The 15,508-nt window shown below is 39.7% G+C and overlaps 1 protein-coding gene and 2 pseudogenes across 3 annotated transcripts; 1 reads left to right on the plus strand and 2 right to left on the minus strand.

Annotated features, from left to right (window-relative positions):
- Positions 1-155: 155 nt before the first annotated feature.
- LOC108953079 (pentatricopeptide repeat-containing protein At5g18950-like) lies at positions 156-2,710 on the plus strand (annotated as a pseudogene).
- Positions 2,711-3,829: 1,119 nt separating this feature from the next.
- Positions 3,830-5,929, minus strand: LOC103987591 (uncharacterized; annotated as a pseudogene).
- Positions 5,930-5,938: 9 nt separating this feature from the next.
- LOC135640334 (uncharacterized) lies at positions 5,939-14,567 on the minus strand. Of its 3 annotated transcripts, none has more exons than XM_065154659.1 (12): positions 14,422-14,567; positions 13,645-13,757; positions 13,192-13,308; positions 11,890-11,959; positions 10,581-10,705; positions 10,208-10,316; positions 10,062-10,125; positions 9,937-9,992; positions 7,933-8,040; positions 7,347-7,496; positions 6,556-6,726; positions 5,939-6,358 (listed from the first exon to the last, which is right to left on the minus strand). In XM_065154659.1, the coding sequence occupies exons 1-12, from the start codon at positions 14,509-14,511 to the stop codon at positions 6,125-6,127; spliced, it is 1,407 nt and encodes a 468-aa protein (XP_065010731.1). In that variant the 5' UTR covers positions 14,512-14,567; the 3' UTR covers positions 5,939-6,124. The 3 variants fall into 3 exon arrangements, with proteins under 3 accessions (XP_065010731.1, XP_065010730.1, XP_065010732.1); XM_065154658.1 differs by having other exon boundaries at positions 13,192-13,320; XM_065154660.1 differs by lacking the exon at positions 14,422-14,567 and having other exon boundaries at positions 13,192-13,322.
- Between the last annotated feature and the right edge of the window lie 941 nt (positions 14,568-15,508).

A 15,508-nucleotide genomic window follows, 5' to 3' on the forward strand; every position in this document is an offset into this window, starting at 1 on the left:
GATGCTCTATATATATATATATATATATATATATATATATATATATATATATATATATATATATATATATATATATATATATATATATATATATATATATATATATATATATATATATATAATTTTCTAATAAAGCATCTCAATCTAAAAAAAAATTCGTGGGGCATCCCTACCATAGGCAGTACTTGGCCGTTTCGTTGACTACTTCGCTCCGTCGCTTCTGTGCCACCCAGCCTGCGTCCGCCGTTGTATTTCGCCAAACCCTTTCTCTTCCTCCCTTACCTGATCTGGCTCTCCTCCTACCTCGACGACTCCGCCACCTCCGCTTCCCTACTCGCTATTGCTGACACGAGGGCCTGGAAGGCTGCCCTGCTCGCCATTTGCTCGACAAAATGTCGAGGCGACGCGCTCACCATCGAATCCTTCTTCAGCCGAGCCATGCACGGCCAAGTTGGCGCAACGGATGGAGCGTTGGTCGCGGGTAGGGAGGTCCGACCTCGTGTGGAGCTTCCATGAATGATGATGCGGTCTGAGATCGCCGGCGATGCCTCCATGGCTGGCTACCTCGTTTAGACTTTCTGCATGGATAATCAGATGGACGACGCCGACACGATCCTTGGGGACGTCTCCTTCTTGATGTGATATTATCAAGTAGGTCGCTGAATTCTGCATGGGAGGCAATTATGACAAGGTCTCTGAGCTTCTCCACCTGATGATAGGTGGTGGCTGCATGCCCGACATCTTTACTTATCAGACTATCATACACGGCTTAGGTGACAATGGCAGGGCTGATGGGGGCTTCCGCGTCTTTGACGATTGTAAGGTGAGAGGCTATGCTCCCATCCTAGTCACCTACACAACAGTGATTGATGGCTTATGCAAGATGGGCAGAATTGTTGATGTATGGAACCTCTGGTTGGAGACGGTAGCAAAGTGAAGCCGAACGAATGCACATATGATGTCATCGTTGATGGCTGTTGCAAAGCAGACGATCTGGGTAAGGCTCAGAAATTGTACAGAACAATTTGCAGAAGGATGTCCAACGAAAGCGCTGTGAGCTGCAACTCCATGATTTTTGGATTGTGCATACATGAGCGGGGTATGAGAAGCAATTGACATGTTTGAGGGAATGCCAGACTAAAGGACTTGAACATGAAGTGATCACCTACAACACACTGATTCAAGGTTTCATATGGCCGAAGCGATGAAACTATAGGAGAAGCTGTCATTGGAGAGTCTGCAGCCCATTGTTTCGACGTACCCACCATTGATCTGAGCTCTATGCAAAGAGGAAAATGTGCTTCATTGCAGTGGAGCCTATGAGATGCATGTTGGGTTGTACGAAGGATTTGATCATTAATGGATTCTACAAGGTTGATAAGGCTAAAGAAGGCATGGCTTGGTTGGTAATCAAGACGGAGAATAACCTCAAACCACAAAGAGACACAATTAACAGATTATTAGAATGCCTCAGTAACAGCCTTATAGTAGATGATGCATTGCTGGTGCTGAAAACTGTCTAAATTTGGCAACTCACTAGAAACCTGAGTATGTTATCTGCTGGCTCATCAACTATGTCAAGAGAATCCAAGGCATGCCGCATTGCAGGTAGAGGAAATCTTGGTGTGCAAATAGTTAATTCTCCAGAAGTATTGTTTCTCTTGTGGCTGATCATAGTATGGCAGAAATTTATTTTCTCTTAAGCCATCAGTTCTGCAGAGATTTATAGGAGGAAGGGTCAAGAAATTTGATAATTTACATCCCGAGGTAATTCAGGTACAAATCTAAGCCACAGCATGTAGAATAACAAGCAACAATATGCAGTAGCACCGAAATGTGGCATCTGTCTATTTCAGCATAAACCTACACAATTTACTTTAAGATAGATATGCCGATGTCAAGCATGTGACTCTAAGGAGAATTTAGGTTACTGTTTTTTCTGGTCATTTGATAGTGGAAGATTGCTTGGCTGGATTCATCTAATTTTCCTGCAAGGATCTAAGAAGTCAAATGTGCAGTTAAAAATGAAAGCTGCCTAATATGATCTCTTATTTGTCACAACCCATTAATTTATTTAGTCATAATCAGTTATGCAAAATGCTTAGACTCAAGTTAATGGTTATACAGCTATTATAATTCAGTTCGACTTTTTAGTCTCTTTCAATGATGGACTAGACTTGAGGGTATTACATTATTAGTGCCAAGTAAAATGTTCCTAGAAAATTGTTTACTCGGACTATACGTCTTCCTCTGCATAATTTACTATTCTCTGTAATGACATCCGATCATAAACCTTTTCTTTGGCACAATGTCGGACTGCAGTGTTAACTTCTCAAAGGTCCTGTGTTAAACCTTCAAAAGTAAATCATGAGCAAATAGAACAATTAGGTGTTTTTGTTGTTGTTGTTGTTATTGTTGTACAATAGCCGATGTCAAAATGTGAGATGCAGCAAAGTGGTTTAAGATTGTACACAGAAGAGAACTGAGGCCAAGTTGTCATATAGGATTGACAGAATCTGATGCATCTTTTGCAAGAACATTATATTTACCTTGCTCATACATCTGCATAGTAAAACTTGATTTTTCTGTTTAAATGTGGTGTTAAAAGTTCAATTCTTTCCGGCTGTGATTCATCTCCACAGAGCCAGAATGGTTTGCAGTTGAAATGGCATTCATTTTACTAGTTTCAGAATAAAAATACTTGCATTCATATGCTTTTGATATGTAGCAGGAAGTAGCCACAGTGAGGTTCTCCATTGTCATGAAAACAAAATGCCAAGAAGGGATCTCCAAATGATGCCTACAAATCTATAATATTTATTTTCAGTGCTTACACCGCGAAAGTGTAACACTGAAATCTGAATCCACAGAGGGTCTGCTTGCTTCTTGTGATGATTTCTTGATCCACAGAGGAGAGATCCACCGGGAAAGCAGTTGTAGAATAGGTTTTCCTCGTGTATCTAATTGCATGTCTTATTCCATATAATCATCCAAGCTTGCGGCTTCCAGATCATCGTCCACACATCATTTCACTTCTTTCTTCGGAAGGTTTGCAATTACTTTGATGCCAAAAGCTAGATAATTTATCTTGTCCGAGCTAAAATAGACAGATCAACCTTATGATGATGCTAACCTTTGCTTTGCATCAATCTAACCTTTTTTGAGTGACAGAAGTCGGAAGGGATTTGCTCATATGAAAAGCCTGAGACTACAATGAGAACATCTAGTCTACATTTTCCCAGCCTTTCTGCGTTCCAACGACTGTTCACGCATCGACCGAGGGTCTCCCGGTAGCTGTAAGATGATGAGGATTCGCTGAAGCAACCACTGGATTCGATTTGGCTGTCAGGTTGGTGGAAGCGGTTCCTCCGCGGTGGACACGTTGCGTTAGTCAAACCTTGATGCAGAGGAATTAAGTATAGTAGAACCCACACGCTCATTAAAAAACATGAGCTAGTGGGAGGGATCCTTCATAGCTCGTAAAGGCCACCCATCTTTTGTCTTCGTGAAGCTGCAGAACCGTCCATCACGACAGATTGTAATCGATCACGAGGAGAGGACCCTCGTATGCCCCACTAGCAAGAGAGCAACAAGAAAGATCCACGGCTCTGAGAGATGGGCCAGAGCGTGAAAGAGACCAACCGAAGCGGGTGGCAGTGGCAAGCACTCATTACCCCCTTGCATCGTTCGGCTCGTCGACGAACACTCTTCGGACTTCGGTTGTGCTCTCGGGAAGAGGAATGGTACCTCCTTCCGATAAGAACGACTCTTCATATCATGTCGCTGCTACTCCACACTCCACGACAGAAGTTGGAAGGGGGTGGAAAACGACGAGAACGATATTATGTGATTAGCCTATAAACGGCTAACAGATGGATTAATACGGTGGGATTATGGTGATTAGAGTAATAATAGACGAGCAAAAGCCCGACATTTAATGGACAACAGTGAAGTGAAGCAAAGATTGCTGTGGAAGTGAGGAAGAAGAACGGAAGCGGGTGTTTTCGCTAGATTTCCACAGCTAGAAAGGAAGGATTACCGGAAAGTTTGTTACCTTTGGTGCCGCCACCATTGACCATCTTCGTGCTGGCATTGATGGAGATGGATGTTGGTCGACGGCGCAGCGGAAGCGGCGTTGTCGATGGCATAGAGAGACTTGGAGGAGGTGGAATGCGGCCTGAAAGCTCTCATTGGGCTCGCAAAGGATAAGCCCCAGCTCCTAGTACGGCCTCGCGCGGCGGTCGTGGCGGAGGCAGCCGGGGTTGCCGCCGAGATCCTGCTGCTGCTATCGAAGTCGTCGTCGGCAGCGGCCGCAGAGAGCCAGTTCGCGGACATCAATCCGAAGAGCCCTCGGCACTTGACCCGCTCCTTCATCCTCGGACGCTTCTGCTCACCGTCGTGGTAGTCGTGGCCCAGGTGGAGGACGATCTTGGGCTTGGCCTTGCGCTGGGATTCCACTCGCCGGAGGCTGCAGTCGCCGAACCCGGTGGAGATGCGCTCCAGGAAGTCCCCCGAGAAGCTCCTGCTGCCGCAACCCACCGATCTGGATCGGGCCACGTTCCTCCCGAACGAGGACGACGCTTGGCTTCCGCTCGGGCTCTCCGCCTCCTGCCCGCTGTTTTCTGGTTGCTTGAGGGCGGCGGTCTCGGCTTCCTCCTTGCCCACAGATTTCTCTGTTGCACTCGCTTGCCGCTGCTGCTTCTTGACGTTTCTGTCGCAACGTCCGACCGAGGAGGATGAAGTGGATCTTCGCCTGTTGACGTCGATGCTGCTGCTGCCGTTGGTGGTAGCAGAAGAAGAGGTCGTCGAGGTGGAAGAGATGGAGGAGAGATTGAGGAAAGACCAGAAGCTCTTTTTCCGAGGGCTATCAGCCACGGCGGCGTCGGCCATGCGGCGACGACCAGCAGCAGCAGCATCCTGCAGAGCAAGGCCTGCAGCTCTCGGCGCCACAGATTTGCTCCGCTTCAGGACAATGCCGCTGTCGTTCGCCGCCGAGGTAGAACCGACCGTAGTGCCAGCTACAATGGCGACCGAAGACATCGCCTTCCTTCCCCCGTTGTCGTAGCCGCCGCTCTTCTGCTTGTGGCTGGCCACCAAAAAGGGCACCTTAGTTCTGCGGGCACCGGCGGCGGCACCAGGACCCGTACAGGAGTGGCCCGAGGCGAGCCCGAGCCCTCCGACAGCGGCGCCGGCGTTCGAGCGGAAGGACGTGAGGGAAGAGGAGGAGGAAGATGGCGGGGGCTGGAGGGGGGAGAAGGGGCTGGACTTGGAGCAGACGACCAGCTTGCCCAGCTTCTCCTGCAAGCAGAAGGCGCACACCCCGCCCAGGTTGCTACGGTAAGGGTGGTCCATGCACTGCATGCCCTCCCCCATGTCGTCCGCGACTCCCACCACCCCTCTGTCCCCCATCCTTCCCTCCTCCTCCCACCCCCTCGCCCGGCTGTGCCTGTCTCTCTTAGGTCACCTTCTTAAGGACAAACAGAGAGCGCGACAAATCCCGGTCGTCTTCCGTACGCCCGAGCTTAATCTTTGCCTGCCCAGCTGCAGGTTCTTGTCACAGAGAGAGAGAGAGAGAGAGAAGAATCGGGGTGGGAGTTTGATGTGGGCAAGCATGTGTTAATCACTGCTATTAAGAAGGGTTGGGAAGTCGTACCGCGGTCGCAGTGGCACGTGCAGCCACGAGCCAAACCATTGGAAGAACAGACCGATGTGATTTGACTCCCCCTCTTAGGATGCTCACTCATTCGTCCGTGTACTCCATTCACCGTGAGACGGTTTGGAAATGGGCCCGCTTCGGCCCATCGTCGACTGATCCGAGATCAGGACCCACCCCATCTGTCCTGAGACTCGATTATCCTTCGACTACCGGATTATTCAGTGCGTACCTCAGGGAAGCATCTTCACAGGTAATAATTGTTTCACTTAAAAACCTGCCCAATATAGCAGCAGTCGTTTGTCCAGTTAATAACAGTCGAAATACATGTTACATGCAACTAGCAGTACGTAGCGTCCAATTTGTATGTACATGTATATGTAAGTAAGTACGCCAAGACGTTACCCTTTGCTCGTTGCTTTTTGTTCCTTAGTGTATTCATTACCTTCTTTTCTTTTTTTCCTACTGTGCTCAGGGTCGAATAAGTCTCGGGCCAGAGTTCGAGTCCATCCATGATGTCATCAGATCCACGAGGGCATCAATATCCTTGGATATTTGTGCCCTCACGATCCCCGAGTCTGTGCCCAATGTATTGCCTACTTCTCTCGCGACGGCTTCCCATGGCGTTCCGACCGTCAGGTTCGATAGGATCTCACCCCCTCGGTTTACGGCGTCCGCCATTGTGGGTGGGATATCTGGGAGGACCTGCAAATGATAACTCTTTTAACACGGAAATCACAGAAAACAGAATCAACTGAAGCAACATTGGTGTTTCAACAACAAGTGGATAATAGTCTCTCCTTGTAAGAATAATACAAAGGCTCAGTATACCGATTTCTTTGAACCAGGATTGTAATGCCATCGACTAGGATCTTAGAAGCAACCATGAGGATGAAATTTACCTGTTGTAATGGGAGTCCATGATCTCCAGGCATTAGTCGAACTGACATGTCCAGTTGTGAGCTAATGGCAGATCCTCCACTCAGTAATTGTGCTAGCGTTGGAGTTTCATCGATAGTGTCATCTTTAAACTTTATTAGGAGGTTCCTTGAAACACCATAATAAGACTTTACCTGCACAAAAATGGTGCAAGGATGCAGTTTAGTATCCAATTAGCTCTATTGATAATAACTCGTGTGGCAAGACATTAGATGCTAGACATGTTTACACAATTTTATATAGATATAGAATAAGTTGGGATCTGATGTTACACCGTTGCTCAATACTTAAGTGGATCGACTCTATTGCATAAGTTGATTCCTAACCTTTATCCCGTATTATGGCATAAGTAAGCAAAGCAGTTCTTAACTCTATCGACCCAATAGTTTGTTAATCGATCTTTATGGTGCTTTCTCTATCAATTCAATCCTTTATCCATAGAGTATAGTATATAGGCTGTATCTATTTCTTCCTATTTTGGTTCTCGTGAAGTCTCTTTATTTGCTATATGACCAATGACACTATGTAGCCTTTCGAACATCCATCAGAAGTCAATATAATGACATGCAAATCCAAACCCGAATGCACATGAACGAGCATACATGAATCTGAATATACAAAAGAACCATCTATGTGTCTTAACTTATCACCAAAAAGATAAAAGAGGGTGAAAAACTCCAGGACATCAATTGTATACAGGTCCAGGTGAATTGTTACTATAAAAAGCAAAAGTCAAGGTGCAAAAAAATTATACCAAACGACGTGTCTCCTCCGGTTTTGGACTGAAATCTTCTCTTCCGTTGACCAAATCCATATACAATGGAGGAAGTTGCTCAACTAAAGGAAGAACTTGCTTCATAATTGGAGGACTAAGATTCCCAAGCTGCTTCATAGCCATTTCTGCCTATTTGTTCAGTAAAGAAAATTTTAACAATAATAAAACAACTACAGAAATGGAATGAGGAGGATATAGACCTTACCTTCTTCATATGCAGACAATGAATATTCCATAACTTGTAATCTATTGAACCAGATTATACGTTTACAGCCCAATAAGTAGCATTTGTTTGAAAAAGTGATTAAAAGGTCACAAGTGACCATTTCAAAACTAAACTTTACACTTGCAGCAAAGCATAAACTAAGGATGAAATGGATATGATAAAAATTTGAACCAGATTGGGATATCAGATGGGTCATGATCAGGATTTGGTATGCATTATAACTATGTATCAAAATTTTCATGGAATTTCATAGCTAACACATGCTATGGATGCATATTCGAAATAAGCTATGCAAGTAATGATATCTAAAGTATCAAAAAACATGATATGTATGCTTACTCCACGACGAAGTGATGGAGATGATGTGAGCTGAGATAGAAGAGGACCAAAACTTTGAGCCATTGGGACAATGACAGGAGAAAACAAGGGAATGGCTGAACTTGCTTCCTGCAAAACAAAACCCAAAGAGGAATATTAACATTTACATAACAATTTGATTTTCCCCAAGAGAAGAAATTAAACCTGCCACAGTAAAATATAGTCATAAATCAATATACGCAAATACATATATGCATACTACATATTTGACTGAGCACACAAACATATGCAAATAGAATCATCCTACATCCATACAACTTCTCAACACATATGAGGGTACGTAATCGGTTTTGTGAAAATCCATTATGGCTGGACACATGCATGAGGATGTGATGACTCAATTTCCCTACCTAAAAATATCCCTTCTTTTATTACTAATAATCTTTCTAACCATTTGCTGAGATAAAATTCAAGAAACATATACAAATACTTACAGTATCCCTGAATTTTGTTTATTAGTCATAATAGAGGAGATTAACCGGATTCACACTTGTTACGAAACCCGTTCAATTAATTCAAACAACAAAGATTAATAATCACAAAACCTCGATGCAAATTTGGTAATATACACCATAAACTGAATGCAAATTTAGATCTTAACGGCAGCAAAATAAACCATACGCTCCTTCATAGTAATTTTTCTAACACACAACCAGAAATCATTCCAGGTTTTACTCACTCTTATCCATCCCACAAATTCAGGTCAGACACACATTTCCAACTTGGATACTAATATACAAAAAGAAAAAAGAATGAGTCCACAGCACATAATTACAGCATCCAACTCATACGCTTGCATCATCTTCATATTATCCTCAAGATCTTTAATTCCTAGAGATCAAAAACACTGTGATCTGCTCTTTTTGATATTAGAAATTTTCTCGAATTGCGAATCTGTTAAACTTCTCTTCATTTTAATTTTTTTAATCTCGACAGCCTGTCAAGTGTCAACAGAAATCCTTGTTGACAGCTAGGACTGTTGAATATCAACACCAGCCCCCCTCCTCCTCCTCCTCCTCCTCCATTCCTCCTTTCCTTCTCTTCCTCTTTCTCTTTGGTTTGTGCCAACCAGTACGCTGGTGTGTAATATGTCCACATATGCCAGTATGTACAGGACTCATACTAGTCACAGTCAGGTCTTGTTCAGGAACTTAAAGCTTTGATTTAAAGAGCATGTATAGTCTCTGATCTCTACTTAAGACTATTTAACTCGTTATGAAGAACAGACAACCATGATTAAGAGTCTGGACAATTGAACAGACCAATAGAAAGATAATCAATATCACGATAAAAAGATACAGAAAATATAAAAGACATATTAATAGAAACTATAAATAAGGGTTTAGTGGCATGAGAAGAGACAAAGGAAGACCTAAAAGGATTTTAATAGAAATTATAAATAAAGATTTTAGCTCTTTAAACTTGACTAAACATATAACTTTTTATATATCTTAATAACGGTAAAAGATCCACATAGTCGATCATAAATAGTTGGGACTTACCACTTTATTATTGATATTGTTGTTGTTGTTGTAACTTGTAAGATACAAAAGACACATTGTTTTTCCATTATGAAAACTGAATAGCACTTAACCATTTTTTTTTTAAATAATTAAGGAAAAACTATACATTTTGACCAGCAAAAACGCTAAAGATATCACAAATCCAAATTATAGGCACTTTGAAGTAGGTAACAACACCACCAAATGTCATAGGGGTCTGATGTTATCATTTCACTAATTCTTTTAAGCCTCTAGTTGGATAGTTTGATAGGTTCCTAGCTCATGAATATGCATTCAAGTCATTAGGTATCTGACTCGGTCCATGGGACTGGACAGTTGTCCATATAAGACTGGTTATCAGTTGGAAAAGATTATGTTTAGTGCAAAATAAAATAAGCAAGAAATTATATAGATATTACAATTAAATCTACATTTATGTAAACGAAAGCCATGACAATATTACCTTGTTATTGAAAGCCATCAATATATTCCCACATCTCTGAATGGCATATCTTGATCCTTGTATATTAACAAATTATTCAGTTGAAAGAATTTTGTGTGAGAGAGATAGAGAAGAGAGTATACTACCTATGAGAAGATGAATAACAGATCCCAAAGAATGACCAACACCAAATGTTGGAAGATCATTTACCTGCCACATATCTAAAAGATTGATTTTCCTTCTACGTAGATCTTGCAAAAGTATGAAGGTGAATGCTAGATAACCAACTCACGCTGTCTTGTAAAAATCTAATGCATCTATCAAACTTGAATTGTACTTCATCTGCAATTAAAAAGTGATCAAAACCGCTAGCAAAAGGTGTTGCAACCACCAAAGCCCCCCTATATTATATAAATAATTTAATCAAATAATGTCCAAAGTTATAAGAATAGTGATCATATAGAATGATATCACAACTAATAGGCAATATGACGAACAGCATAAGGTAAAGCCTTACAGCAAGGGACTGTCATTGTAAGCATAAGGTAGCACTAAATGTTAAAGCGTTACAACAAAGTACTGTCACGTGCCAATAGAACTCCCAATTTGTGAATATTTATAACAAACAACTGATCTAGCTGAATAATGTTTAAAATACCACTTACCTTGTGGAGAGACGCTCAAGGAAAAGGCGGTATGTAAGCTGCGGGGCAGCTCCAACGAAAATACCACCAACAAAATGAACAACCGCTTTTGGAGTTCTGGATTTCGGTTTAAGCACCCATGCACCCTAGAAATAAACAGATACAAAAGAATATAATATATTAACAAGAAGTAACATATTTATTTGGTTGTAGCAAAAAATGAAATCAAATGAGAGGACAACATATGCTAATATCTAAAGCTGAGAATATGAAAGTATATAATAAAAAAAACAGAATTACCAGTTGAAGCATAATAACTTAATGCTTCTTTAGATTAACGTTATTTTTTTGTATAAATTGAATATTGATTGAGAGAGAGAGAGATATATATATTAACATCAGGAGTTAATTAGTTTGGTTGTACAAGGAAATTAAAACTGAACAAGGGCTTTCTATGTTGATACCATAACCTGAGAACAATGGAGAAATATATACAACAGAAAACTGCCACGAGTTGTTAAATTAGTAGCTGTTCGTTTATTTTTTATTTTTTCATTGTCACTGTATAATCAAGTGCTGTCAGTTATAACGGTTGACAGTTGACACATTACTTCTCTCTGAACAAAGCTGGGGTTTTTCTTCATTTTTGAAGAATAATATAAGTCAATTTAACAAAAAAACAATAAGGCCAAAATAGTGACTTCTTTAAAGCTCTTTTCCTGTTATGCTAATCACATTTTTGAGATTCTTGAATATCAAGTGCAAAAGACTAGAATACAGTACACTCAAAATCTACACAAGGCAGTAAATCTGATATATGAAATGAGGCATAATGAAATCACGAGAATAATTACTATCACAAAAGATAACTGAACAATATCAAGTTTCACCATATGTGTCAATGAAGAGATGGATATTGAGATAGATGTTTAATCATCTTAATCTATTAAGGGATCATGTGAAGGCATAAAGTAATTAAACTTAGCAACCATAAAGTTACAGTGAAAATCATGTTGCTACGAACTATGCTGCATAGTGCTAGCTGTAGGGATGACCTAGTTGTACCTAAAAATTCTTAGCTAGAACTACCGACAAAAACTTGCATGTGCATGCCAATGCTAGGCACAAGCAAGGGAAAGATTGTTAAATTAACACTACACAAACAAATGACATTAGTTTAAGACAACTTCAGTCTTACACTTTGTTTCTTCATTCTCTGCAATCATTTATTTTAACTAATTATTCAAAAGTATATAAACCTAATGAATCAAATTCCACAAATGAACAGAACTAAGCACACCAAACATTAATAGAATACTAAGTAAAAGACCTCAATCTCACTCCAATCTCCAGAACCACCCCAAGCATCTTGTGACTGCCTTGCTGTTTCAGTAATTAATCTGCATAAGCACAATGGATCATTAATTGCTATCTTTAATCAAAGTATACAAATGTTAGGCTTAACAACATGAAAGCCCAAAGCTAGAACTCAATACAAAATAAAAAAGACTAAAAAATTGAAATGACAAATGACAAATAACATTAGACAAAAGACTGTCAAATCTACCAAAAAAATTGCATTTGTGTCATGCTGACCTATTCTAGTGTTGATGATGCCTATAAGGCATGTTCTCGCATGCTAAGGACATGCCAACATAGCAAAAGGCTGACACGAAGCCCATGTCAGCAGGCATGAGCAGCTAGCATAAGACCCATAACAATTCAAGTGGTTGGCTTAAGACGCTAGCAGAATTGAGATCAGCCTAGCAACTGTAGTTGGCATAGTCATTAGTACCTATAAACTTTAATCGGTCATGAGAGGCTATTCACAAAGGATCACTCAAAAACTCAAGCATCTGTGATTGGACCTGACCAATCCTGACCTAAATCAAACAGATAAGTCAGATTGGGATCAGTAAGTCCAATCTTGTTCCAGATTACTAGAATCAGATTTTGTTTCAGTGATCCCATAAACCTCTATAAAAAGGCCTCCAGGAAAACACCAACCTGCCTAAATCTCTTATTCTTTCCATTCTGTTACTCTCTTATTTTGAGGTTGGAAGATAAACCTTTTATCTATCTTCTTAATAAGCAGCCTCTCATCTTATATATTCACTTAGATGTTGTGTGCCAGTTACGTAGTGAGAAATCTTTTTGATCCAAAAACCAAATGGAAGTGAAGGGCAAAATTTGGTAAACTTGTCATATTGTTTACCGCTATTCTCTTTCCAATTCATTATCTTCGTCCCTTTTCTTTGACTAGTAGTATATAAATCTTTGTGATTCTGATCATGAATTCAATCAGAAGCCTGTTCTAGAACCCTGAGTGAACCAAAAAGAAAAAAAGACAAATAAAACATTAACATAACAACAAAGGAGTGTTACTTAGCATTTTGAATTGTGACATGATTCCGATGCCAAATACTCCATATCAGACTAAAGTAACTAAACAAATTCCAATCTCAAGACCCTCAGATTTTTTTTATATTGTCTAAGTCGGCCAATTTTGACCTGATCCCATGTCAATCCAGCCAAACCCAATTTTCACGACCAACTATTAAGAATTACTAAAAGACAGAGTTGATTGACTGACTAAGGAAGGGTATGAAACGTAGAAACAAAGAAAGCGTACCTTTCAATTTGAGAGTAGAGCTGAATCCCAGTAGTGGAATCATCAACCTGTCTCTTGCTGGTTTCTTCTGCATAACAAACCATCCTCCTCTTGGATGATGGACTCTGTTGCTGCCACCTGCATGATAGCCTCTAGCATTGGATCCTTGTTAATAACTAAAGATAAGAACTCAACTAGAGCTTTTAATATTTGTTTAAAAATTCAAAAAGTTCAAAGTTGTGCCATCCAACATTTTTGTAAGTGGAGCATAGTGGTTTTCCTCATTACCAATCCAAGAACCAAACAATATTTTTGTTTTCTAATTATATATTTCATGAATATATATATATATATATCCTAACAGTCTTTTATCTTCCACGCCGTACTTCTTTCCTATATATGCTATGGCTAAAGAGGAATAGACAACCAATTGACAAAAGTAAAATACCAAGAAATTTCTCTGAGCAATTTTACCTAGTCTGAACAACCTCAAAGCTTGTTTTCTTTGTGATGCAAGATGTACCAGCGGCTGCACCAGTCATGAGAGCAAAATTACGAGATTTTACCATGTAATTGCCTGGAAAAGCCTGTAATTCATGTAGCAATTGTTATAGACAACTAAATAGAAGAAAGAAATTAAATAAATTGCTGCACGTTAAAATATGCACAAAAGGTAGACTGGACCGTTTATTATTACTAAGCAACACTTAGATCCTTAAAAAATAATAAGAACTGGCTTTTTTATAAAAGGAACTGAAAAAAGGTCTAATTGATCGAAGCTTGCACTATATCATCAACCAAGATACAGCATAACTCAGGCAGGTCACTAAACATGTCTTTGCTCTCGTGCTCCTGGAAAGATCACAAAATTGGTTGGCATCATTCTTGTAATATCAACCTCTATTGACAATTCATATTTTGTTATTGTATATGTGTTTCATAATCAACTTTTGTGTAAAAAAGTCATATGTGCTATTGTTGCTATTAAAACAGACAAAATTTAATATCCAAAACCAATCCATATACAGATCCAGGACATCAATTGTGCTCTAGGAGGACATACCCAGGTTCTTTAACAGAAAATCGAAATCACATAAACCTAATAAAGCGAAATTATTGAGGATTACGACGATACAGCAGGAAGAACAAACCAAGAAAGCTCAAGAAATACGCGACTCCTCGGAAATACGGCTGTAAGCAAGGAGGACGAACGAACTGACAGTTCAAGAACAAGGAATCGGGGAGCGAGACCTGGGTCGTGGTCCGCAGGCTGCGCCCGGCGGCGTGGGAGGAGGTAGCGACGGGGAAGGCGGAGGCGAAGTCCGGCGCAAGGGTACCCATCCGGTCCTTCGACGCAGCACGCAAGCGGTCTCTGGATTAAAACGAGCGATCGTTTACAATGGTTATTTTGCATATCATTCGTTGTAAAGGGTAGAAATATCATATTTATCTCTTCAAATTTTAATGTGAATATATATATATATATATATACACACACACTTCGATTTTTAAGAACCTCCGAATATTGTGTCCATTAATACCGTCAATAGAAACTTAATGATTAATAATTATGATTGTCAATGATTAATATTTTTATTACGATCATAGAACTTGTAATAAATTTATAATATTTTGGGTCTCATTTTATAATTTCGTCTTTATTATTATTTTTACAAACAAATATTTATTACATAAATTTGCAGAATTTTCGAGATGTTGAAGTATGGATGATTTGGTGGACCGAACGCGTTTGCACCAAATCAACATTCTTTTATCTTTTTATATACTTTTTCCACGCACCAAATCTTGTAACTGATTCGAAAGATAACATGGGGACCACAGCGGCGAGGGATTAGAATCTCCCCGAAAGGATATGGTTAGCGTGTACGAAGGTAAATAACAACCGCCCGCAATAATCGCCAGAGACTTCGAATTTTATTTTTCTATAAATAATATATATATATAACAAGAAATATATCTATAAATGTTTCATAATTTTTTTCCAAATTGTATCTGGATGTTGCACTGAAAATACTTAAATATGGATATTACTTTAGATAGCACTCCTATTTTCTCATTTGTGGGATACCAGTACAAGTTTTTAAATTCTGAAAGTATCCTATGACTTTATCTATACTATAACATATCCAAAATTATTTAATGAGAGATGAATATGATTTGTATTCCTAAAATATATATTTTATATTTTTTATACTTATTTATTTTATTTATTATGTATTTATAATTTATTAAAATTATAATATTATTATTTATTTTTATTTTTTTACTTACTAATTTAAAATAAAATATTATATTCTTTTTAAATAAAAGTTAAAAA

The sequence above is a fragment of the Musa acuminata genome, chromosome BXJ3-6, assembly GCF_036884655.1.
Source record: "Musa acuminata AAA Group cultivar baxijiao chromosome BXJ3-6, Cavendish_Baxijiao_AAA, whole genome shotgun sequence".
Taxonomy (NCBI): domain Eukaryota; kingdom Viridiplantae; phylum Streptophyta; class Magnoliopsida; order Zingiberales; family Musaceae; genus Musa; species Musa acuminata.

Bases quoted from the DNA above. Each gene is read 5' to 3' on its own strand.
- LOC135640334 (XM_065154658.1), bottom strand. From the start codon at position 14,511: ATGGGTACCCTTGCGCCGGACTTCGCCTCCGCCTTCCCCGTCGCTACC. The intron at 10,706-11,889 runs GTCTTTTACTTA...GTTTATTTCTAG, and splicing joins GAGATTGGAGTGAGATTGAG to GGTGCATGGGTGCTTAAACC. The intron at 9,993-10,061 runs GTAGTATACTCT...TTAATATACAAG, and splicing joins TGTTATTCATCTTCTCATAG to GATCAAGATATGCCATTCAG.